At 42.1% G+C, this 26,053-nt stretch overlaps 1 protein-coding gene across 1 annotated transcript in view; it reads right to left on the reverse strand.

Moving 5' to 3' along the window:
* The window catches only part of rasgrf2b (Ras protein-specific guanine nucleotide-releasing factor 2b), a 265,513-nt gene that overhangs the window by 113,016 nt on the left and 126,444 nt on the right, over window positions 1-26,053 (reverse strand). The window contains exons 9-12 of the mRNA XM_041185342.1: window positions 15,568-15,686; window positions 4,344-4,504; window positions 1,989-2,055; window positions 1,025-1,161 (exon numbers count right to left, since the gene is read on the reverse strand). Coding sequence (XP_041041276.1) covers window positions 1,025-1,161; window positions 1,989-2,055; window positions 4,344-4,504; window positions 15,568-15,686 — 484 coding nt within the window. The remainder of the gene's footprint in view (window positions 1-1,024; window positions 1,162-1,988; window positions 2,056-4,343; window positions 4,505-15,567; window positions 15,687-26,053) is intronic.

Raw genomic sequence — 26,053 nt, forward strand, 5'->3', positions numbered from 1 at the left:
TGGATACCTTACACTCTGCCCCCTCCTCAAAGTCATTAATATAGATAGTAAATAACTGAGGCCTTAGGACTGATCCTTGTGGCACTCCACTAGTTACGTCTTTCCAACCTGAAAAAGACCCATTAATCCCAACTCTCTGTCTTCTGTATAACCAATCCTCAATCCATGCTAATACATTACCCACAATACCGTGAGCTCTTCTCTTGTGCAATCACCTTTTATGTGGCACCTTATTGAATGCCAGTTGGAAATCCAAATGCAATACATCTACCAGTTCCCCTAATCAACTCTGCTTGTTATATCCTCAAAGAGTCAAGTACATCCCATGAGCGAATAGAAAAAAATGCAAGGGGCCATTTACAGTGTTGTCATGCCTCCTTTGGGGATGGGACTTCTGTCCATCAATCACCTGCAGCACAGGTCCTACCACAAAACTCAGTGTGAACTCATCTAAATACTGGTAAGGAAGAAGGTAAAGAGAGTAGGGGAAGCCCAAGGATTTCTTCTAGCATCCAGAGTAACACACCTTCTCTTCCTTTCCTGGAAGGAGCAAAGAAAGCCTTTCCAGACCTCGACTGGCTCTGAATCTGCTGGCTGCCATTTTGATCTGGTGGGCAAAGATGATGATTCCCCCACGCAGGCCTTGAGTTAAAACTGTAGTCAGAGCCTGTGTTCTCGTCAGAGCCCGATCTGCATATTTAAACTTGGAGCCTGCTGCTTCCTAACATTTGTCTTGCTCATCTGCTCAAAAGACCAAGTTAAAATCACTACCAACACTGGGATGGCAAGTGGGTTAAATCTCTACAGCCATTTTAACTGGCCACCTACTCTTGTTTCAGTTGAGAGTCACCTGCTTCTGTTTTTCAATGTTGAGTAGGGGAAGATCCATTGATAATGGAACTGTTTTCCAACAGAATTTGCCAAACAAATAGAAAAGATTCATCCAGGAAAACATTTCTTTAACACTTTATATTTTTCTGAAGAAATACATTGAACATTTTGGAATAATATAAACTATATTTACCTGGCTTATGTCACTGGTCCATGCAGCTTTTTCCTGCCTTGATGGAGCGAGTAGTACAACTGTGAATGGTGGGGCATCAGCAGCCTCAACCACAATCTTGAAATCTAGATGCCCAAAGACCTGACCAGAGCCTTTTGCTAAAAAGTGTAAATGAAATACAATGATACACAAAATAGAAATTATAATAAACTATTTATTGCTTAAAACAACAGCATGGCTTCCCATGCTGAATCTAAAAATACAATTCCCATTAATTATATATACAATGTATAAATATTACCAGTTAATCATTTCATTTGGCCTGTGCCGCCCCCCTGGTTAATTGGAACAAACTTTGTTTACCACAATCCCAGTTAACAATTTTTTTTACTATATATCTTAATTGGTTCTCTCCAGAAACACATCTAATCTGCTTTTAATCCAGTGTATACTACTTACAGTTTCCAACACCCTTTGTGTTACAAGGTTCCTATCCAACTTCTCCAGTGGCTCTGTGGCTGAATTCATTTTGTTTGGTTTAGTACTGAGCCTAGGCATGAGCTTATTAGAATGGCCCCATCTTTGGTATTTGCCCCAGGGTTGGCAGCTGGTGGAAGTTCTGCCTGTTTCTGCCAACACAACAGCACTGTGGAATTTTCCCCCTAATTTCCCTGGACTAGTAATTGGAATGTTATTCTGGGAAGACAGTGTGCACTTTTTATCAGCTAAAAGAAATTCTACAGGCAAATTTCTCAGTAGCTTGATTTGGACACCCTCAAACATGGTGATAAAGGCTCTGCACGTACTAGGCACCCAGCTGATTAAAATAATGTTCAACTGCAATCAACTTCTCAATTTAACAGGATAAGGCCTTAGTTAAATTAAAATAAAGAATGCATTTACAGAAAGAATGTAAAAAACAAATTGAGGAATCATTAAAAATCAAGTATCCAGAACATGTCACTAGGAATCATTGTGTACTTACACTCATCTTCACTTGAATCAGGTTCTTCTATTAGAGTACAGTCTATTAGGGAAAGAACACCTCCTGTCTGAAGCACAGAAAAAAATTACAGATTAAATCTTTTTACAGAGACCATTTTGCTTCCTACAGCTTATTGTAAACTGGATTTCATAGAACCTTAGCACCTGCTTATCTCATTTGATAACATGACAGAGGTGGAGAACAGTGTTTTAAAACTGGACACATCCTGGTTCTCCAGAGCCCTTTTTCTGTCTGGAAAATTCACCAGTATTATAACAACATTCCAGTAAGAGGGACTGGGGCCTTCTTACTCACCAATGAGATTGTGTTTTTGATGAACCTGGGTAAAGGTCTGGATGAGGCACAGTGGCACACACTGTATTCCTGGATTTAGCCTTTACCATGTATGTGGTGCAACTCCTACCTGTGGTGCTGGCTCTGGGAACTGTGTGGGTGCTGCAATAGCTCACCTGAACCAAGCTTCAACTGGACTTTTAAATGCAGGTCCCACCCAAACCAAGCGGGAGGTTGTGGTGTAAATCGGGCCCTAAGCCAGTTGCAGGGCCAACAATTCAACTTTCAAAGAGAAAGGGGTGGTACATATATGGCACTCCTATTCTGGAGTAAAGACAATTAACCAAAAAATTCTAAAAGGGATTGGTAGACACCTCCCCAAAATGATAATGCTGTCAAAGGGTGAATTTTCTGATCTGCTGGCCTGTTCACCTGGCATCTGTTGCCCCCACCAGACCAGCGTTCCTTGCTATGTACTGCAGCTGGCAGATTTTCCACCTTGGCACCCATTTGCTGCCCAAAGCTCATTGACAAAATTTTAATGTAACCAAAAGCTGAATGTGTTTCAGACTCCTGACTGCCATATTGCACCCAAACCACAAATTTCCCTCCGCATGTAAGTGACTGGTTTGATAAATCTCTGGGCAGAAAATAATGCAGATGATCCCATACTAGCTTGGAAGGAGTTGGCGGGATAATAGTTGACTGATGACATGGTTTTGACCACTACTACCTGCACCATGGTGTAGATTGGCCAGCATGGGCAGAATTTAACTGCTCCCACACCAGTGGATTAGCTGGCAGGGGTCCATTTAATTACCCAGGCACTGCTCTCCCACCCGCCCCCAACCTGTCCTCAATTTTACTAAGGCGGGCAAGGTCTAGACCGGCCCATCCACCCTCGTCCCAATTGAGGCCCTTAAGTGGCCAATTAATTGCCTCAATTTTGAAGCCAGTGGGAGGATTCAGGGGCGGAGGGGATGCCCAACACGTGACCCTCCTTGGGCCTCAGGAGGGAAAGGTTGGGTGCCTCCCTCAAGGGCCCCTACCTACATCAGCCCATCACCCCACTCCCCCAGAGTGTTCCCTCCATGCCAAATCCCACCTCCAGTCTTTCTATCAAAAACCCCCACCTCCTCTCCCCAAACCCCCTCCCCCCTGGACCTCACCACCTTGAGACCCTCCTACACTTACCTGGTCCTGAACCCCCAGACAACCTAGGGGCTGCTTGTAGTCCCAACCCCAGTCATTGCTGTTACTGATGCTGCTGGGAGTACAGAGCAGTCGACCAATTAGATGGCCAGCGAAATTCTGAGGCAGGACCTTAACCTAAGTGAGGGGCAAAAGTCTTGCATCTAGCCAATTAATGCTCCATGAAGTGTTAAATGGCTGAGGGACAACCGGCATTGACGGAGACGCGTACCCACAGGCGGAAAGGCCCACCAACCAATAAATTCTGTCCCATGTCTACAGCACAGCTCCACAGAAGCCCCCTTAGAGGTAACCAGTTAGATCATCCAGAATTTGCAAATATTGTTGATAGCATAATGGTGAGTACAGGCAACCTTGCTCTGGCACCAGCTGATTTCCTTGGCAAGTGTCCTTTCACATTATTTGCCCACATAACATTGCCTGTACTCCAAGATACCCTTTGAAAATATAGCTATGTAGCTTTTGGAGTGGGGGTGCTCTCGGAGGCAATCGTGAATACAAAAACTGAGAAACCCCTTAATTTGGATAAAATGTGGTGTCGGAACAGTACATGCTGCAAAGTTTGTTCTTTGAATCTCCAAAATGAAACGCAAGTGCTGTACAACTGGAAAATGCAGCTTTCCAACTTTTTATGATGTTTGATGTAAGTATATCTCCAATTGCTTCCCCCACTTAGATCTAGGAAAACATTAAATGGATAAAATAATGTGAAAAATGTTTTACTATAAGAGTATGTTTTTTTACAGCCTATATGTTTCTCCAAAAATTTTGAATATTTATTTATGCACAGTCTGTATGTTTGAGGGACATTGCTGGGTGCATTAAGAGTTAATGAGAAGTGAAGGTCACCTTCAAGAGATGCAGTTTTCCTCCAGAACTTCTTGTGCAGATTAAAAAATGTTTTGTGAATAAGAAACACTGTCTTTCTCCTTCTTTCTTCAAAGAAAGGGAACCTAAACGAACTTTGGCAAGTTTTCCTCTCTCCACTGAAGGGAGCTGTATGAGAGAACCTGGAATGTCAAAAATGTTCAGATCAGTTGCCATAATTGGAAGGGTGTTGGAAGAAGAATATGTACTAACAATATGTAAATTAATATTTGTTAATTAAGCAGATTTCAATCAGTGATCAAATAATCAAACATATAAGAAGGAAACCAAACTAATACTATTTTGTGGGAATTACCTGATAATCAGTTAATATTAGATACTATCTAGTGTTCCGTAGGCTGTGTTCAGCAAAACATGTCCCCACCACTGAAAGGTAAATTCTGTTAAAGAAAATATGTACATGAATATGGAGCCAAGAGGAACAGGAGTGATTCCCTCAGCTCCACTACAATGCCATAGGCTTAGTCGGCTCCTGCTTGTCTCCTCGCTTTGCGATCTTATCCCCCCACATCCAACAGCTCCACCCCTCAACCGCTCCCCCCCCACCCCCCGAACTGCTCTCCTCCCCCCTCCCCCTGCTACCCTATCCCAGAATCTACCTCAAGGCCAATGCCAATTCACTGGTGAGCTGCTTGTAAACGGCCAGCATGTTTTGGTTGCTTGCCAGCCTTATTTAAATGAGGCCTGAAGCCTATCTGATCGCTCCTTGCACCAAGTTTGTACTGCCAAACTGGTATCCACACTAACCAAATTTTTTTAAGTTGCCCACTGCTAAGAACAGGGGACCTCAAGGACAGCAGAGAGCAAATTTAAAATTGATTTTTTTTTTCTATTTTTAAGAGGTTTGTTACTGAATGCACTTTGTGTAACTTGTCCTCCTTTAATTGTATTGGAAGTGTAAGTTGTTCAAATCTAAATTCTTTATTCATTCCAATTTGACCAACTCCTGACAACCTAAAATTATAAATACAAGTAATAGGTTTTAAGGAGAGAATTTAGTTCCCTTGATCTTCTAAGAAAGTTTTACTATCACAGCAACCTGAAAGAAGAATCAAAGAAATCTCTGTTCTTTGTACAAGTACAACAAATTATCTCTGAACTTCAATGTTTCCAAGTTTCACACCTTTTAAAAAATATTCTGCTTTTCCATTCTTATAACCAAAGTGAATAACCACACATTTGTGAACATTATACACCATCTGCCCACTTGCTGCCCACTCAACTAACCGGTCTGTTGTAGAGTGGCCGAGTTGTGCTATTAATGATAGGATTGATTTGCAGACACTTCTTGGGTGGAAACATCAAGTTTATTTACAATATACTCAGCAGTAACTACACGTGTGCTTTCAACTCCAACTCTATCTCCACATTGACTCTGAGGCAGCCCCTGCTACTCTCCTATTGGTCACTACAAATCATGAGATCTTCCTTAACAAGTGTTATTCTTAAAGGTACATTACACACTAAATAAAACCATAATTACTACATTCCTCCCCCTTTAACTCGGCTATACATTTTATATTAACAAGTTTTTCAAGACAACATAATATCTACACTGGGTAAGGAATTTTCAAGCTCGACCTTTCAGGTGGTTTCCTAGTACATGTGGAACCTCGCAGCTCCACAACTTCAGATTCTTTGTCAGGAACCCCCTTTTCCGGAGTTGCCTGAACATCAGGTGCTTCAGTGGGCACTTGCAGTTCTGTATCCTCAGCTCTTGCATGAATATCTGACATGTCAATCCTGGGTTGAGAATCCACAAGAGGAAATGCAGACCTGGTCATGATCACTGGTGGAACCAAATCTTTGTAAGTTGTCTCTCTCTTCCTTAAATGGTCCACATGTTTATGAATGTTCTGGCCTTCCACTTCCATGTGGTAAGATAGAGGTCCAGTCACTGCACTCGTTTCACCTAGTAACCACTTTTGTCCTTCCCCAAAGTTCTTCACGTGTACCGGCTCTCCCACAGTAAATTTCCTCTTGCGACTATGCCAGTCATGTCTAGTTTTCTGGCTTTCCTGACTCCTTTCGACCTTCCCCTCTAAATTCTGCATTATTAAGCTCAACCTCATCCTGAAATGGCGTTTCAACAATAACTCTGCTGATGTGACACCTGTATGAGGGGTAGTCCTGTAATGAAAAAGAAAGTGTACTAGCTTGGTTGCCAAGGATTTGCCAGCTAGCTTTTTCATGCCTGTCTTGAATGTTTGAACCACCCTGTTGGCCTATCCATTTGAGGAAGGGTGGTACGGTACAATTTTCACATGAGTGATACCATTGAGGCTGATAAACTTCAGATTCTTTGTCAGGAACTTCCTTTTCCAAAGTTGCCTGAACATTAGGTGCTTTGGTGGGCACTTGCAGTTCTGTATCCTCAATTCTTGCAGGAACATCAGACATGTCAGTCCTGGGTTGAGAATCCTCAACCCAGCACTCGTAAATGCCGTGCCATTATCGGAAATGACTACTTCTGATAGTCCATAAATGGCAAAACTCTGATGTAGTTTCTCAATTGTAGTACTCAACGTTGGTAACTTCATATACATCCAAACCTTTTGAATGGGCATTGACAATGAGCAGAAACATTGTTCCCAGGAAAGATCCAGGGTCTACCTGGCCACTCCCATTGGTTTATTGGAGCTGTCACTGGCAACTTTTGCAGTTGTTGGCATTGCACACAGTGCTTTAGCAAACTCCCTATTTCACCATCGATCCCAGGCTACCATAAATAGATGCATGCTACGGACTTCATTGGGGAAATTCCTGGAGGGGCAATGTGTCATTCAATTAAAAGTGGCTCCCTTCCCTTTGGAGGAACTATCACTCATGCTCCTTACAATAAGATGCCATCCTGACTGGTTATTGCATGTCTTCTGATGAAGTACAGCTTCATTTGTCAGATAAGGGCTTCTGTGACCAACCATGTAGCACTTGTTCTCCTACCTGAGATAAGGCTAGGTCCCGACTTGTCCAGTCCCTGATCTGTTGAACACATACTGGTGAGGAATCAAAGAAATTTAACAGTAAAACCAGTTCCTGTGGAACTGGGACATGCTCATCATTTTCTTGTAAAGGCAACAACTAAGGGCATCGGCGTTTGGAATTTGATTGCCAGGCCTATGTATGAAAGTGTACTCATATGCTGCCAGAATTAAAGCCCTATTAGTATTTCTGTATTTTCTTTTTACGTGCCTTCTTCTTTCTAATGCAGACTCTAATCTCAGCCTTCTTTTTGACTTCATTATTGGCCAGACTTCTCTCAGATGCAAGCTCAACTTGTCTGAGCTCAATGGCGGAGCCTCCCAAAATTTCATTATCTGTCTGCTTCTTGGAAAATTCTGCGACTTTTGCTTCCAAAGCTGTTTTGGCTTCATTTAGCTGATTCTTCAGCTCTTATGTCTCTTTTTGTATTTGTTTACTGCCTCCCGCAAAACTGAACATTGTTGTGTCTTCTCTGCCAACTCATCCTTCAGTTTGTTCAGAGAGGTGTTGAATTCTTTCCATTTCTCTTCAGACTTTTCCAGAGGTATAAACTTTGCCTGAGGGAATCTTGTAGTATGTGAAGGTCTTTCAACAGGTTTTCTTTTTCCCTTCAAAGGTTACTCACCTCGTCTCCAACCCTGTCATCAAACAGGGTTTCTTCGAGTTTCTTCTGCTGCCTTCCAGGTTTTGGCTTAAGACATCCCACATTTCTTCAGGTTGTTGAGTCCTTACACACTTCTTTTTTCAAAACAACAATACTTCCAGCTACTTTTTGGAATCTCAGTAGCCAAACAATGTTGATTCCATTAGCCAATTTTGCTCTAGAAGACTTGTTCCTCTGCTTCTCAATATTAATACTGGTAGCTTTGCTGATTGCCTTCCATAACGGACAATTACTCTGCTTATGCCTTTTACTTGAATTCTTCGCCCCTATATGTTTTTAGCTTGGTATTTGTTTCTTCTAAACTTAATTGATTTTCACCATTATTCAAGTATCTAAAGGCATGTTCCCCAATTACTGTAGTGAAACTCCTGTGTCCACTTCCATTCTAACAGGTTTGCCATTTACTTTCACTGTGACAAATATTGGTTCTGTCTCCCCAATTTTCAGATTAAATGAGTAAATTTTTTGTTTCAGGCTCTCCTACATTGTGGATTTCATTGGGCTTCTTCTTTTGTTTACAAGCCTGCTTGAATCTTTCCTTGCATTGCTTCATCATATGCCCATTTCTATGACAATGGTAGCATTCGATTTTTTTTAAACTGCCAATCTCTAAAAGGCTGATTGTTTCCACCTCTATTAAAATTATTCTTCACTATCACTGCTAAGTTATTTTTCTTTATTCTTCGGTTAGCGGGGGCTTTTTCCCACTTCTCACCAGAGTCTTGCTTTTTCACGCCTCTTTCGGCTGAGGTTTCACACCCAATGTAGAGGACAACACCATTCTGCACACCCTGCATTGCTATTGAATCTCTTACTGCGCTTTCTATGGGCAGCGCTATCTCTAGCGCCTTCTTGAAATCCAGATTCACTTCGGAGAATAATCTTTTCTGAATAGTGTCCTCTTTCATTCCATACACTAAACAATCACTGAGCATGAAAAGAGTTGACGTTTCGAGTCCTCATGACCCTTCGACAGAACTTGAGTGAGTCCAAGAAAGGGGTGAAATATAAGCTTATATTTCACCCCATTCTTGGACTCACTCAAGTTCTGTCGAAGGGTCATGAGGACTCGAAACGTCAACTCTTTTCTTCTCCGCCGATGCTGCCAGACCTGCTGAGTTTTTCCAGGTAATTCTGTTTTTGTTTTGGATTTCCAGCATCCGCAGTTTTTTTGTTTTTATATTTATGTTTTGTTTTTATTTTTGTTTTTAATCACTGAGCATGTTGTTCAGAGGTCTGCCGAACTCACAATGTTTCATTAGCTGCTTCAAATGTTCCACGCAGCATGCAATTGTCTCACCAGGGGCTCTGTTTCGCGTATTAAACCTGAACCTCTGCATCATGACTGAGGGCTTTGGTTGAAAATGATCCTTCACGAGGTCCACCAATTCATCAACATTTTTCAAATCTGAGGCACTGGGTGCTGTCAAACCTCGAATAAGACTGTAGGTTTTATTCCCACAAGTATTCAAAAAGATCACTTGCCTCTTCTCTTCCCTTGTAATCTCATTCACTTGAAAAAAGAATATGAGCCATTCTATGTATTGAGACCATCTGTGATTGGTTCAAAAGGATCAATTTTCCCAGCTGTGGCATTCTGAGAGGGGATAACTTCTTCAATTTTAACAGAGCTTACTCCTTACAATCACTGGGCGAGGTACAGTGCTGATTTTTTTCCAGCTTGATTTCCCCTGTTCAATCCTGTTTTATCCTCATCAACAGTTTGTTGTAGGGTGGCCGAGTTGTGCTATTAATGATATAGTTGATCTGCAGACGCTTCTTGGGTGGAAACATCAAGTTTATTTACAATATACTCAGCAGCAACTACACATGTGCTTTCAACTCCAACTCTATCTCCACACTGACTCTGAGGTAACCCCTGCTACTCTCCCATTGGTTACTACAGATCATGTGATCTTCCTGAACAAGTATTTCTCTTAAAAGGGACCTTACACACTAAATAAAACCATAATTACTACACCGTCTATATCTATTTGCAGCCTCTCTGTGTCCTCCTCACAGCTTATATTTCCACCTAACTTTGTATCATCAGCAGAATTAGATACATTACTCTCTGTCTCTTCATCTAAGTCATTAGTATAGGTTGCAAATAGCTGAGGCCCCAGCACTGATCCTTGCAGCACTCCACTAATCACAGCCTGCCAACTCAAAAATGCCCCATTTATCCCTACTCTCTGCCTCTTGTCCATTAACCAAATGTATTACCCCAAATCTGGACCAAGGGGTAGTGGGGATAACGTGCCACCTTCAAACAGGTATTCAGAATTGGAGACTGCTGGGAGTGACAACACCTTGAAGGAATGCAGTCCAGACCATGGCAGTAATGGGCAACATGTATAAAACAAAACACAACATTTACATGGGGCTTCCAAAAAGCACACACTGGAGAGTCAGTTTTATAATATTGTACTCCCAAGAGGAAGCTTCACCTATCAGGGGCCTTGCTGTGAAATTCTCTTTTAAATGTACCTTTTAATAGGGTGACCAAATGTCTGCTTTTGAACTGGGCAGTCTGGATTTCGGGGGTGGCCATTTGCTTTTGAGAAATGAAAAATGGGAAGCTATTTGCTTATTTAACAACAATCACCGCACTTCACTATGTAAAGTGGTTCAAGATGTTTCAGCAATGTGATAGGCATTATATGATGCACGTACTGTTTCACTTACTTTCCAACGTATGCATATGAAACATGAATGAATCACAATTGTGAAAAAATATCTAGAAACGGAAAATCTATGGCACATTTTGCCCATTGGTGTCTGTGCTGGCTGGAAATGAGCTATCCAGCCTCATGCCACTTTCCAGCTCTTGGTCTGGTGCCTTGAAGATTACGGCATGTCAAGTACATACCCAACTATTTTTTTAATGCAATGAGGATTTCAGCCTCTAACACCCTTTCAGGCAATGAGCTGCAGACCCAAATGTCTTCTTGCATTCATCAGCACTGTTTCATGGGTGTACAGCCGACCCACTTTCATGCAGTCAGTCTTCATGTGTAGCCTTTTTAAACTGCTTCATCCCCTACTGAATTTTGGATTGAATAGACATTACCGCAGTTGTTCAGACCGATCAGTTCAAAAGTATGTGCCCAGTCACAGCTCCCTATATTCCCTGCAGATCCATTAAAAGCAACATGTCAGCAGATTGAGCATTTACAAATTTGGCTGAGAGTCACTCAAAACCCATTCACTTGCAGAAAGTTAACATCAGGCCTAAAAAGATGGTTTCCTGATGGGGAAATGGCCACAACTTAATTTTTTTCAATATAAAGTTAGGTTATCCTTACAAGTAAACAGAGGAGAGAGGAATTAGGCAATTCTAGAGCTTTTGTGGGTTTAAGAATAAAGGAGATTACTTATTCACATACTCACCCAAAAGAGTCTGCATCACTCATACACCATACACTCAAGGAAGATACAATTACAGAAGATAGTACATTTCTACAAGTGTTAAATCAAAGGAATAGTTTAACAGTTCATGTGTATGGCTTGCTAAGGAGATCAGTTGGTGTGGGCCTGATAAAGAGGTCTTTTTCCTTGAATTGTGGTTGTGACGGGTCCAAAAATAGCTGAAGTCCGATATCCCGATTGCTGCAGAATTCCTTCAAAGAGGTAAATGTTCAGCAGGTTGTGAAAAGCTAGGCACTTGCAGTTTTCATATCAGGAGGTCAAATTTCTTTACAGATGGACTTGGAGTTTTGGAATCAGGCCGGGAAGCTTTTTAAGGATTTTACAGCCTCCTGGTTCTTAAAAGCTCAAGCTGGCACAGCCTCTTCTCCTGCAAATGCTGTCTTTTCCGGTAACTTCTGCAGACTAGCTGGGTCTTTTCTGGGTCTTTAGGTCAAAACTCGTTATCTCCAGCCGGTTTCAGTCACCTGTCCAATGCTAGCATTGTCTAATTAGAATGGTTTGGAAGTCCAAAGACATCACTACATAATAGAAGGTAAATGGTGGTCTTTCACATTTATTCTGTAGATAACTAGCCTCTTTAGCTCTGTTTATGAAGCATTGATCTTGGAGATGAGGGATTGGATTTTCACCAAGTCGGAATGATTCAGGAGCCCATTATAAATGATGGGCAGGTCCGGATTCCAGGATTCCTGACCCCATTCCCTAGCTATCTGTTTTTCAGGAGTGCCTTTAAAGGGATTTGAGTCAAAAGCCCATACCAGACACTTCTGACCTGGCTGGCTGAAGGTATAAGCACGTCCTACTCCTCTGGAATTTTCATGGAGTCGGGCCAGGTTTTAAACCATAGGACCATAAGATGTAGGAGCAGAAGTAGGCCATTCGGACCATCGAGTCTGCTCTGCCATTCAATGAGATCATGGCTAATCTGATCTGCTCTGCTATTACATCCTTTATAATAGACTCCAACATTTTCCCAATCACAAATGTTAAGCTAACTGGCCTATGGTCACCTATATTTTGTCTCCCTCCCTTTCTGAATAAGGGTATTACATTGGCAGTTTTCCAATCCTCTGGGAGTTTTCCAGCACCTAAGGGAAGAATTTTCCGGTCATGAGAGGGGCGGGGCCCGCTAGCCGACACATAAAATGATGCGCAGCGACGTTGGGCAGGCGTCCTGATGTCACCGTGTGTCATTGAGATTTTCAGTTCAGCGAGCGTGCAGCTGGCTCAGTTACACGTCCGCAGAACTGTCAAAGGCCTATTAAGGCCTGCAAAAAACTAAAACAGTTAACTGAGCTGCCCGTCCAACCTTAAGGTTGGCGGGCAGGCGAAGAGCCCAGGCAGCCTTCACATTTTTCATGAAACGGGCGGGATGAGATTTCATGAAGTGTTTTAAAATTCAATAAAAATTATTTAAAAAATTCATGTGGCATGTGACACGTGACCATCCAGCCCCATGGTCCCCATGCTTTCTATGTCAAGCTCATGTGACAATGTCACATGAGAGCGCATGTTTTAAACGTTTCTTTTTCCCCTTTATTTAAATTTTATAACCTTAAACTGATCTCCCTGAGGCTGCTCCGTGCCTCAGGGAGATTTCTGCACTCTTTAGCGTGCATGCGCAAAAGAGCACAGGCCCCGACTCAGGAAATGCCCACGGTCCACAAAGGGAGCACTCAGCGCTTCCGGGCGTGCATCACACTGGGCGGGCCTTAATTGGCCTACCCACATAAAATGGCGGCGCGGACCCAATCGGGGTTGCTGATCGGGTTCGCGCTTGCTCCCACCCGCCCCCGCACAAACCCCGCCAATGGGGGGAAAATTCAGCCCTAAGGACTCTTGGAAGATTACTACCAGTGCATCCACTATCTCTGCAGCTATTTCCTTTAACATCCTAGGATGCAACCCATCAGGTCCAGGTGACTTATCGGCCTTTAGCCCCTTTAGTTTCCCCAGTACTTTTTCTCTAGCGATAGTTATTGTATTTATTTCCTCCCCCGGACTCTGCCCCTTGATTATTTCAAATTTTTGGAATGCTATCAGTGTCTTCTACCGTGAAGACTGATGCAAAGTATTTATTCAACTCCTCTGCCATTTCCTGGTTCCCCATTATTATTTCCCCAGCCTCATTCTCTAAGGGACATAAATTGACTTTGGCCTCTCTCTTCCTTTTTATAAATTTAAAGAAACTCTTGCTTGCCGTTTTTATATTACTTTCTAGTTTATCGAAAGTTTATTTTCTCCCTCTTTATTATTTAAAGAGTCATGGCCCACAGCCTCTCCGAAGAGTCATGAACCATCGTCTGCACAAGGGGACCTTTTAAATTGAGAGCTCAAAAGGTTCTTCTCAGGCCCCTTATGCCAAACTATGCTCCTGTACCCATACCCCATGGTCCCTCATTCCGTGTCAATCTATGCCCCTCCACACACCCCCATGGCCCCCATGCCTTCTATGCCAGGCTTTGGCACTTCCATGCCCATTCACCCACTATACACTGTATGGAGCCAATGAACCCTATGGTGACAGTAGTATATGTGAAAAAAAGCTTCAAAAAAGTCAATCATAAAAATTGCTTTCGCTACTGCCCAATGAAAGTGTCAATCATCCTGACCCTTTAAAGTAACGGAAACTGGAAGTCCTTGAAGCCTATTAATCTAATGTAAATAAATATTGTGAAACCAACAGCAAAGATCAGAGAGCCAGATCTGACAATCAAGCAATGTTTTCTCTGGGGCCTAGGTGTTTCAGCAGAGCAATGGATGTCTGGACTCAGTCAAGCATACATAGCTTGGCATGGGGGCATGAGGGGCCTTAAGGAGTCAGTGGGGATAATGAGTTGGCATAGATGGGGCATGGGGAGTGTGTGGGGCTGAGGGGTATTGGGGGTGAGTGCTAGAGGGCCTTTGTGCTTTTATGCACCAAAGCAATGAGCCAGACCTTTTAAACAGACCACCTCAGCACCCAGCAGTCCCTCTGGCTGCCTCCAACCTCTTTCCCAGGTCAGGTGGCCCGACTCCAGCTTACATCTACCCCCTTCCCTCAGTAATGAGGATCGCTCCTTTGCAGGCACTTTCTCCTGAATTTGACGGCTGAGCTGAGAACTTTCCTGACCCCTGTTATTCACCTCAGTGATGAAAATCCAGGCCAAGAAGTCTGGAGATCTATTGATGCGGTATTTGAGGTGGACTTCAAACAATGGCAGGTGCAAGTTCCACAGATAACATTCCTCTTGATATGTTCATTTCCTGGGAGGTCCCTACCCAGGGTGATTCAAATAGAACTTTCCAGAAGCTTGAGATAGCCTATGTTGAATAAGCAAAGGTCACCTGGCTCTTGGCAGCCACCTTAGCAGCTCATCAGGGCCCATTTTAAATAAAAGAAAATTTCATAAGCTTCTATATGAACGCAGAGTCTATATTTAAAGCTATGAGTAGAGCATACCTTCATTGTATGACAGACAATTTATTGATATTTTTCTTACAGCTTTGGTGATTTGGAAGCATTTTGCTGAAATTTGTCCCATAGCCTTTCAAAACTTTTTCTTTTTCTGTTTCACATCAGTAGCACATGAAATATTTAAATTATTTTCTGCTCTGGTTTATTGAAGCAGGCAAACATTCTTAAAATCTAGCTGACGATGATTTTAGTAAGTAGCCATCACATGGTCTTGAACAAATTCTGTTGCAATTAAGCATCATCTTATTCTAATGCTCAAAATGAATTTGCAAATATTTCTAAACCTAATCCTATTGTTTCCATTTGCATCATTCATGCAGAAAGCTTGACACCATGTACCTTGACACATTTATGAGGAAATTAATGTAATTGACAACAGACTTTGGTACAGCCATTACTTTCCATCACAAAACAGGTACATGTTATCAGATTTTTTTTATCCTCCATGTCTTCAAGCTCTTAAAACGTTATTCAGCACTCCAACCAGCTGCCTGGTGCAGAAATGAAAAGCTCAAGCAATACAGATTTAAGCATCAGACAGCCTTGGCACAGAAGGACAAGGGTGGTTGAGGCCAGATTTGACACTCTTATCTACTGCCATTGTACAATATGTATCAGTTTTTAACTTATGACAGATGAAATACACCTACCTTGGCGTACAAATGTCTGACTTGCATCCAGCAATATGTCACACCCTTCCACAATTGTTCGTTCTATTGCAAGATTTTTCCTAATGTTTTCTGTGTCACTCACTTCATCATGCATTACCCTGAATATGCACAACAATACAGTTATTAGAAATAAAAACAGAAAATGTTGGAAAAGCTCAGCAGGTCTGACAGCACCTGTGGAGAGAGAAACAGAGTTAACGTTTCGAGTCCAAATGGCTCTTCTTCAGAGCTAAAGAGAAGTAGAATACAGTTATTAGACCTGATACAATTCACAGAATATAAGTGTTCTTGTTGTACAGCAAAGTAATTCATAGGAAATCATTGTAATTAGCTGTATACACACATGGCAAATTAATATGAACTAAGGTCACTTAGCAAGGGATGAGACTTGTCCCTGAGTGTGCTCCATTATTATAAAGTGTACTGTGTCTGTAATTATTAAACTCTGGCAGGAACTTCAACACCATTCTAATAATAACTGACTAAAACTTCATCACCTATTCAACTGCCAACTTAATGACTTCAGATCAATTTCATAATTCCATGTTATTTAATGATCACATTCTTATCTATTCTGAGTGAAACAAATAACTAGTTGCACCGTGCTGCAGGTGCCATGTGTCAATATTGTAATAGAGGTTGAAAAAAAAGTTGTGCAAATTAATAAGGGAAACATTTCTTGTTTTAATTTTGTTGTCAGTGTGCAAAAGAAATTGATGTAATTTATCCCATTCCATTCTGGTTTTTAAACAGACAACATGATCATGATGAGATTGAAATTGGTCTTCACTGGTAGCACTAGGTGGACAATAGGGAATTGATAATTCAATGGAATAGAAAATCAGGCGGGGTGGAAGATGGGCTGCCAATCCGTTATCATTCATTTTGCACTACTGTCAAAGACCAATTTTACCCCCAGACTAACATAGCTTTTGCCAAACAAGCTGAACTGTGCAGCATTGAGGTCTACTGTGGAATATTACAGGGGTGCAATTAAGTTCTATGTTATGAATGCACCAATGCTTAACATATTTATGTGAAGTTCTTTATCTATTATTTTAAAAAGGCAATAATCCATTTAAAAGCATTCATTCCTTAATGTTCCACTGCAATTTCACCCCAGCTGCATGTGTAAATTGTTCTTATCCCTGTGTCAGTATACAAATGAATCCTTTCTGTAAATGGCTTTTCATAATCTGCAAATGTGTTTTCAAAATCTAAATAAGTATATCTTTTGATTTAACTGAAGTGCTAAATTAATGACTGAAAATTCAAATTATGCATACTGTCATTCACTTATGTAACAGAACTGCATAGTTGAGCTGTAGAGGCCCATCAAAGTTCATTCCAATAGCAACTTGAGAATAAGAAATAGTCAATCTGTGACAATGTTACTTATTTCCCAGTTTACCTGGAGACAGTAAGAATGAAGCGAAGAAAGATAAATAGCTATACGGTAAAATACATAAAAAGTTTAGTTGTGTCAGTGGAAATAGGAATTAACAATAAATGTCAACCTTACTAGCAATGCCCATATGCCATGCATGAATTCTTAAAAAGAACATTTTCTCTTAAATTCCTGATAACTTGAATAACCTGGTCATTTCCTCTTCCACCTCGAGGATAATGACATCCTTGCTATAACTAGGTGATTAAAATGGCTCATAATGCTCTAGGTAATGGTCTGCCAATGCCTTATATGTTGCCAGTGCAGTCTCTTATATTTGTATGGCACTCTCTAATAATATAGAATGAGTGTTCATTGATATTTCTTCTCTGTCTGTGTTCCATAGCCATTGAATATGTAATTTTGACATTTTCATAATAATCATCAACTAACAACTGGCATGAGATAGATTCTTCCAACCGGGGCACTACAAGATGGAGCTATGTAAGCAGGGGCTGAACTGCTCCTGTTTCAAAACTTAAAGTAAATTAATTGCTTTTCATTAATTTCAAATTAGGACTCAAATTCAAACTTAGCTGATGAAGTTATGGATTTAGTCATCCCATGTGTCTGACCACCACAGATATTTAATTGCCTCCAAAGTTCCAAACCAAGCTATTGTGAAATCCGCACCAAGCAATAGTTCTGTTTACTTGTTGTAGAGTACATCCTTAATATTTTTGCCAAGTAAGGGTATCAAGGGAAATGGAGCTAAGGCAAATAATTGGAGTTGAGTCAGGCTTGGTCAAACCGAATGGGTGAGCAGCCTTGAGGAGCTGACAGACCAACTGTAGTTACCACTAGAGAACTTCGGTACAGTTTAGCCAGAAGCAAAGTTTCAGCAGATTGAAATTAATGTCAAGGTTCTGCTGGAGTTTAATATGCTAGGTCCAAAGCATTGTAGTTCAGCCAGGACCCTTCTGCATACCAGGGCAGTGGATTGCAGAGTTATCTGGAGCTCCTGGAACATCGAGCTTCCCACACTGTAGGATTCCTCAGTGCCTGAAGGGACAGGCCCACAGTGCATACAAAACCTATTGGTAACTTTAGGTTAGCTTTACCGCCAAATTGAAGGGGTTCGAGTAGGGCGAGTGAATGGAGAAGTGTGACAAGGTTATCGGGGAATATGCAAGATCGATAAACTAATCTAGAGTTCAAACAGTGTAATTTACAACATACACTGACAATAAGCTAAACTTGAATTAACAGACAAATTACGTTGATTTTAGTTTGATCATTAACGTAAAAGTTACAAAAAGTGAAATCTTGTCCATCGGCTTTTCATTGGGGTCATTTGGGAAATTGGGTTCTTTTGATTTGTTGACCTCCACAGAGATCATAACTATGTAAATTACTTAGATATTGAAATGCAATGTAAAAATGTAAAATTTGCCAACGGTGCCAAGCTTGGAGATATGGAATACTGAGGAAGGTACCAATCGACTACAACAGGACACTGATAGGCCAGTAGGATGCGCAGACAAGTAGCAGATGGAGTTTAATTCAAGTAGCAGATGGAGTTTAATTCAGAGAAGTGAGGTGATTCATTTTGACAAAAGGGTTAGGGAGAGGCAATATAGTCTCAATGGCACAGTGCTAAAGTGTGTGCAGGGACAGGAGGGCCTGGGGGTTCATGTGCATAGATCTTTGAGGTTGGCAGGAAATATTGATGGAATAATTAGTGAAGCATATGGGGTGTTTGGTTTATAAACAGAGATATTGAATACAAAAGCAGGGAAGTTATGCTGAACATTTATAAAGCTCTGGTTAGGCAATAACTTAGAGTACTGGGTCACCTCATTTTAGAAAAGTAACAGAAGAACATAGGAAACAAGACCAGGAGTAGGCCTTCTTGTCTCTCAAGACCGCTCCACCATTCAATAAGATCATAGCTGATCTGATTGTGGCCTTAACTCCACTTTCCTGCCTGTCCCCCATAACCCTTGGCACCTTCGAGGGCCAAAAATCTGTCCAACTCAGTCTTGAATATATTCAATGGCCCAGCCTCCTCCGCTCTCTAGGGTACAGAATTCCAAAGATTACTGACCCTCTGAGAGAAGAAATTCTTCCTCATCTCCATTTTAAATGGGAGACCTCTTATTTTGAGACAGTGCCCCCAATTCTAGATTTCTCCACGAGGGGAAACCTTGTCTCAGCATGCACCCCATCTAGCCCCCTAGAATCTGATACGTTTCAACAGGATCACCTTTCATTCTTCTAACCTCCAGCAAGTACGGACCCAACCCCCTCAACCTTTCCTCATAAGCCGACCCCTTCATCTCAGGAATCAACTTAGTGAACTTTCTTTGAACTGTCTTTAATGAAAGTATATCCCTCCTTAAATAAGGGGTCCAGAATTACACAATACCCTAGATGTGGTGTCGCCAGTGCCCTGAACAGTTGTAACAAGATCCTCCTACTTCTATAATCCATTCCCCTTCCAATAAAGGCCAATATTCTATTGGCCTTCCTAATTACTTGTTTTACCTGCACGCTCTCATTTTGCGATTCATATACGATAACACCTAGATCCCTCTGTACCGCAGCACTCCACAGTCTCTCTCTGTTTAAATAATATTCTGCTTTTCTATTCTTTCCACCAAAGTGGACAACCTCACACTTTCTCACATTATACTCATCTGCCAAACTTTTGCCCACCCACTTATCTATCTGAATCATTTCGCAGATTTTTTGCATGGAATTAAATACTCCCCCTTGAGGTGGACTGGTAACTGGGTGGCCTATGTATTTAGGAGGGATCTTTCCAATTTCCTATCCCTCCGCACCCCCCCCCATCCTCATTAAATCTGGTGCAGGAAGTGTCGAAGACAGCCTTCCATTTGGAGGCCAATTGAGGCCTTCTCACAGAACTTTATTTTCTCAATGAAATATATCTTTATTGAGAGCTATGGAATATCTCCTTAAATGTCTGTCAGTGATTATCTACCATATTACCTTTTAACCTAATTCCCCAGTCCACTGTAGCCAACTCTGTCTTCATATCTTTGTAACTGCCTTTATTTAAGTTTATGACACAAGTTTCAGAGCCAAATTTGTCACTCTCAAACAGAACGTGAAGATCCATCATGTTATGATCCTTCTTGCCTTGAGGATCCTTTATGTTGAGATCATTAATTAATTATGTCCCACTACATATTACCAGGTCTAAAATAGCATGTTCCCTGTTTGGTTTGAGAATATATTGTTCTAAGAATCTCTCCCAAATACACTGTGAACTTTTGCTCAAGGTTCTCTTTGCCAATATGATTTTTCTAGCCTACATGAAGATAAAAATCACCCATAATTACTGCAGGAAAGATGTGAGGGTCCTGAGAGGGTCCCAGAATTACCAGAATGTTTCCAACGATGAGGGATCTTAGCTAACTGGTTAGTTTGGAGAAGCAAAGGAGATTGAAGGGAGATTTAATAAAGATTAAAAGTAAAAGATTATCACAGGTATCATAGATAAGCTACTCCCATTAGTTGATTGTACCAGGACAAAGAGGCACAGATTCTAAGCGTTGGGTAAAAAAATTGATTGGGGATGTGAGAAAGGATTTTTTTACTCAGCGAGTAGTAAAACCTTGGAAATTGCTGCCTACAAGGATGGTTGAAGCAAGGATGATCTGAAAGGAAGTTGGATGGGCGCTTGAGGGTAATAAACTTGCAGGCAACAGAGACAGATTGGGGGAATGAAACTGACTAGATTACTCTAGAGAGAGTTGGCATGGACCTGAAAGGCTAAATTTTCTCCTTTTTGCCGTAATGACTCTATGACTTTAGAAGTCTCTTTTTATGCTTCAAAAAGGTGGTTAGATATCTCCATCAAGAAAAGTTAAATGTTAAAAATTATATGGGTAAAAATTTTTTGGAAAACTTCATGTGACTTCTTTTGGTCACTAAGCAAGTTATGAAAAGCTCCAGAGAATGGGCCACATTGTAAATTCCACCAGCTTCCAATCTGAGAATAGATTGCTGAACTTTCCAGACAGAACATCACAGAGATCGTCTTCAAGCGCTGACAATTAAATTTCATTTTGATAGGCATTGGAAAATTAATCATTGCTACTTCATATTCTAGGAAATTGGGTCATATGAAGCAGTTGAGAGCTAACTAATTTGATTAGCTTTTAAGGGTCACAAAATTAGCGTGATAAGAGGTAAGACAGGAACCAACTGTATATATTAAGCAATAACATTTTGATACCTTTAAACTTCTAAACATAGGGTGGAATTTTCAGTGGCATGCAGTGGCCAATGGTGGAACAGGAAGTAGGCACCACCTCTGCTCTCTTGCTTTTTTCCCCATTTCCCATGGGATTACAATTAAAATTTAAAGTGCCGGCTACATGCATGGGAAACCCAATTCTGCGGCAGGAGAAGCCTTTCAGTGGTGAAGCCCACTGTCAGCTGACAATGCAGCAGGTACGGCGGGTTATAAAAGATACTCCTGGTCAAGTAGGGAGGTCCTGCATCACGGCACAACTCCATTGCCATTAACTTAAGACTTATAGAGAGCACTAAGGTGGCCCGGGTATTCTTTCACATTTAAATTTCACTTGGAAAGATTTCATATTGCACTGGTTTCATTTTATTCACATTTGCATCATCGTTATTTGTTGAGGCCAGCTTAGTCAGAGGGTTGAATGTACTGGCACACCTCATGGTTGGCATGCAGTGATGGGTACAGGAGAGTTAGGGACAGTTCCTTATTGTGGAAAAACAATATTGTGCATTTTTGTTCACTCTTTATTGAATGTTCATGTTAGTGGGTGGAATTGTCCCAGATTTGCATTAAGTGCGATAGCAGGTGGGTAAAACATCCACGATGGCGGGTTTTCATGCCGTATTGTCCCAAACCTGCCACGTTATTTATGCATTCCTGGGAAACACGCCGTTTCAATGGCAGGCGGGCTGAACTTGCAGGCTCAGCTGGCCCTCCCTTCTAGGCAATATAAAAGACATTATCTGAGATCACTCTCAGCAGGGATAACTGAAATGTTGCAGGTGAACTCAAAGACCCTTAAGAACTCTGCCAGCCAACACCCTGAGATGGACACACATTTTGACAGTATTGACCCCACCCTTTAGGCCTCTCATAACCTTGATTGATTGTTCCAATCACTCACATCCACCACACCCAGGATGCCAGGCTCTTCCCATTTCACTCGTCTATGCCCCATCCCCTCCCCTTCCTTGGGTCCTGCTTCCACTCCTCCATGAATCTGACCCTCAGCCTCTCAACCCCCACCACAACCCCCACGTGCCCCTGACTCGCCCTTTCTGGTCCTGAGACTTCATGCAAACTGCTATTCTCCTGCTCCCCTCCCCTGTGCTGCAGAGTTCAGTAAGAAAGACCGCTGACTGGCTACACAAAGCTGATTGGTACATGCCATCTATAAATGAATGTGAACCAGTTACCACAAGATTCTTTTGTGCCACTGACTTTATCTTGGATGTAGCATGTGATTGAAAAAAAGTTTTACGCTAATGTGTGTTCATGGTATGTAAATGTATGACAATTATGAACAGGATGACATGAGGCTTGACACAATGCTGGCTTAACCTCTGGATTTCAATCCACCCTTGAGAAATCAAAATTTCTCATCCCACCTAATTCAGTCACCTCGCACGCCAAGCTTCCTGCTCTTGTGGGCTCCATAAAATCTCCTCTGTATAGCCACTGCTTTTACCATTATACAAGGCTTGCTTGTTTACAAAATGGTGGTCCTGGAGCAGGAGCATACAGGGTCCATTGGTATGCTTGAGGCCTCCTGGGACTGGTGGTCACTGCAAGGACTAACTGTGTGTCGTAGATAGTGTAACCAACATTATTATTTCAGTTACAACTTTCCTTTGCTTTATGATTTAATTTTCTATTCATTCTGCCCCTCTAAAAAGGGATATTTTTTGATAATAACAATCCTTATCATTTATTTTTAAAAAAGCCAACTTAAGTTCCAAGTTACAAAGGCTTAATGGAATTTATAAGTTTGGTTACAACCAACTGTGTAAATAATGAAGAGGCCATAATATAATCACATTCATCACTCTCATCGCTCTCAGAATCAATCAATCTTATGGCTGTTGTTTCACGGTTTACTCTGACGATGTGCACAGAGTTAAAAATAAAATGACTTAAGATAAAATTCAGCATGATTTTAAAAACCTTGTTTTGACTTTATGCTTGTTGAATTATTTAGAAAGGAATTGATGTTGTGAACTCTAGAGCCCTCATGTGGCTTGTGTTAGACTCCACATATGTACATCAAAAAGCAGTGCCGTTCATTCTTGTTCGTTTTGTTCTGGAGACTTGATGAGGAGATGTTGCACAATATCAGATCCTGAAGTGCCTCTGGGATATGGTGGTTAAATTGATGTAAAGGAGCGCTCTTTCCAGCGAATGAGTTAGTATCTACTAAGGCACATTAGCCACAATTTTAACCTGGGGCGAGAGGTGAGAGTGGGGCTAGGTTGAGACCTGGATCAGTTTAAATCTCTGCGCTTCATTAATATAGTCCAGGCCCAACTCCTGTCCATAGCCAGCAGTGAGGCAAGTGCAACTATAAACCAGCACCACGGACCCAGAGGAATGGTCGCATTTATTCAGGTAAGTCGTGATCAAGGAAAGGGTGGGGTTTGAATGTCCAGGCAGGGGAGGTCCAAGGTTTCCTCGTGATGCTCGGGGGAGCACTGCTCCAATTTCTACATCCATTGAAAGGCAGGCCACTTGCATGGAGCATCAGACCAGCAATCAACCAAGTGCATGCTGGCCCTCACCAATGGCCTGCACACGTAGAATGCCACCTTAAGCAGAAACCTATGAAAATATGAGATGAAAACCTAGCCTTGGCCATTTATCAACTTACTGAAGTGTAGAAAAGTGCTATCTAGCTTTTGCCTAGCATGGAGGTGTGGGTGGTCCATAATGGGGAAGATGGAGAAAGGGGGCATGGTAGTGAGGTCCCTGCTCAAAGCGATCCCACTTCTCACCCAGTGCCTCTACCCCATCAGAGCCCCACAATGAGCCTCCTGTCCTGATGGGCAAGTCTGCCCCATACAGGAGTGTAGGTAAGTCAGACTTTGATGGAGTTGTCAGGGGTCCAAAATCCAGAGGAGGTTAGCCTTGAGCAACTAATCAGTCAGAGAAGGGATAAAAACAGCCTGCCTCCAGCACTGTTGAAACCAGAGGGTAATACCCAGAATGTAGGAAGTGTTGGAAAAGGACAAACAAAGAATTGTAGTTTCAATAGGGTATTCACATGGATGTTTAACTTGTTAAATTGCTGTTCAATTTTTCTGTACCATAAAGGTTATTTGTTTGCTCCATCTCCTGTATTATCCCTATTTCCCTGCTGCCTGGCAAGCGGTCTTCTGTCTTTTGAAGAATGGTAAGACAGGTAAAAACAAGCAATGGGAGCAATGGTTGATTGTGCTGGGGGCTGATACAGCATGTGTTTCAGAATTTGCCTGCCAGATGGCTGCACTGCCTCAGTTTAAGTGAACGGTTCCTGAATCCCAGGTGGGTATTCCAGGCAGCTATGTGTGTGTGTGTGTGTGTGTGTGTGTGTGTGTGTGTGTGTGTGGCTGCTAGTGCAGTGGCAAGTTGCACTCATCCTCCTGCTGCTGTTGCTCCTCCTCCTCCAAACAGACAGAGCGTTCAGCACCTTCTTCCTCCTGGAACTCCAGTCCTCGCTGCTGCACTATGTTGTGCAGGCACAGCAGATGACTACCGATCTGGACATCCTGGCTGGTGCATACTGAAGGGTGCTCCCAAATCTGTCCAGAAACCTAAAGCACATCTTCAGCATCCTGACTGCTTGTTGTGCCCCACAACTCTGGTGGTCAGGTGGCTTCTATTGGACCTTTCCTAGGTTTCATTGCCTGAGCTTATCACGGGGGTCATCAGCCATATTTTCAGAGCGTATCCCTTGTCTCCAAGAAGTTATCTGCTTCTAGGTGTAAAAATCACCAGGAGCCTTGACTTGTGCAGGATGAAGGCATCATGGCAGCTCCCTGCGATTCTTGCACAGACAAGCACGATAATCTTGGTGGTTGCAGGCGAGATGAACATTGATGGAGTGGAAACCCTTTCCATTAATGAAGACTCCAGAGTGGTGAGTCGATCGCCACTGAACTCCCCGATGACTCCCTGAACATGTAGGAAGCCAGCCAGATTGGAAAAGCCAAGTGCATGTTCACGCTCGCTGACTTTGTTGGTTGAGAAATGCACATAAGGTCTGGTCCTCACCAACATGTCGCTGGTCACTGTGAGATGCGCTTGTGGGCAACAGATTGTGAGATGCTGCAAATATCACCAGCAGATCCAAGGAAGGAGCCAGAAGCGAAGAAATGAAGGGTGCAGCGGGTAGTTGACGAGAAGCTGCTGCTGCTTATCCTGTTCCTTATCTGATGTTCAAGCATAAGCAGTTCCCACACTGAACAGAAGCTTGACGGCTGGGAAGTTCAGCTCAAAAGTAATAAACTCCAAAGTATCGGGAATTATCTCCAAAGTAGTGGGAATCATCCTCAAAACAGTGAAAGCACATTCTCAGAACAAGCCTTATAAGCAAACGCCTTTCACCTTGTCAAAGGAGCAGGTGTGAAGTCTTAGCATTTAAAGGATTTCTTACCTGTCACTTGTTCAACCCCGTCAAATCCCACAGTTCTCTCGCCATGATTCCTCTGGCGAGTTCCACGAAGGGAAACCCGCGCATCTCAACGTTAAGGCTCAACTCGAGGTAAAACACTTCTTAATGAACATTTCATAATGACAAGCCCCCCTGTCCCACAGAGGTTTCTCGCTTGCCACAGAAGGTGCCCAGGTCAGAGTGTTGCTGCCAGCCTCCTGCCACACTGCCACTTTGAGCCCTTTCACCTACACACCTATTGGCAAAGGCACTCACAATTTGCACTTAAAAGTACCCTCACTATCTTTGTTCGTGCACCCTGTATGCAACTGTAAAGATTGTTCCTACCCTTATTTTGTGGTCAGCAATTGTTTATAGGAGCAACATT

Source organism: Carcharodon carcharias, chromosome 4, assembly GCF_017639515.1.
Source record: "Carcharodon carcharias isolate sCarCar2 chromosome 4, sCarCar2.pri, whole genome shotgun sequence".
In the NCBI taxonomy this organism is placed as follows: Eukaryota; Metazoa; Chordata; class Chondrichthyes; order Lamniformes; family Lamnidae; genus Carcharodon; species Carcharodon carcharias.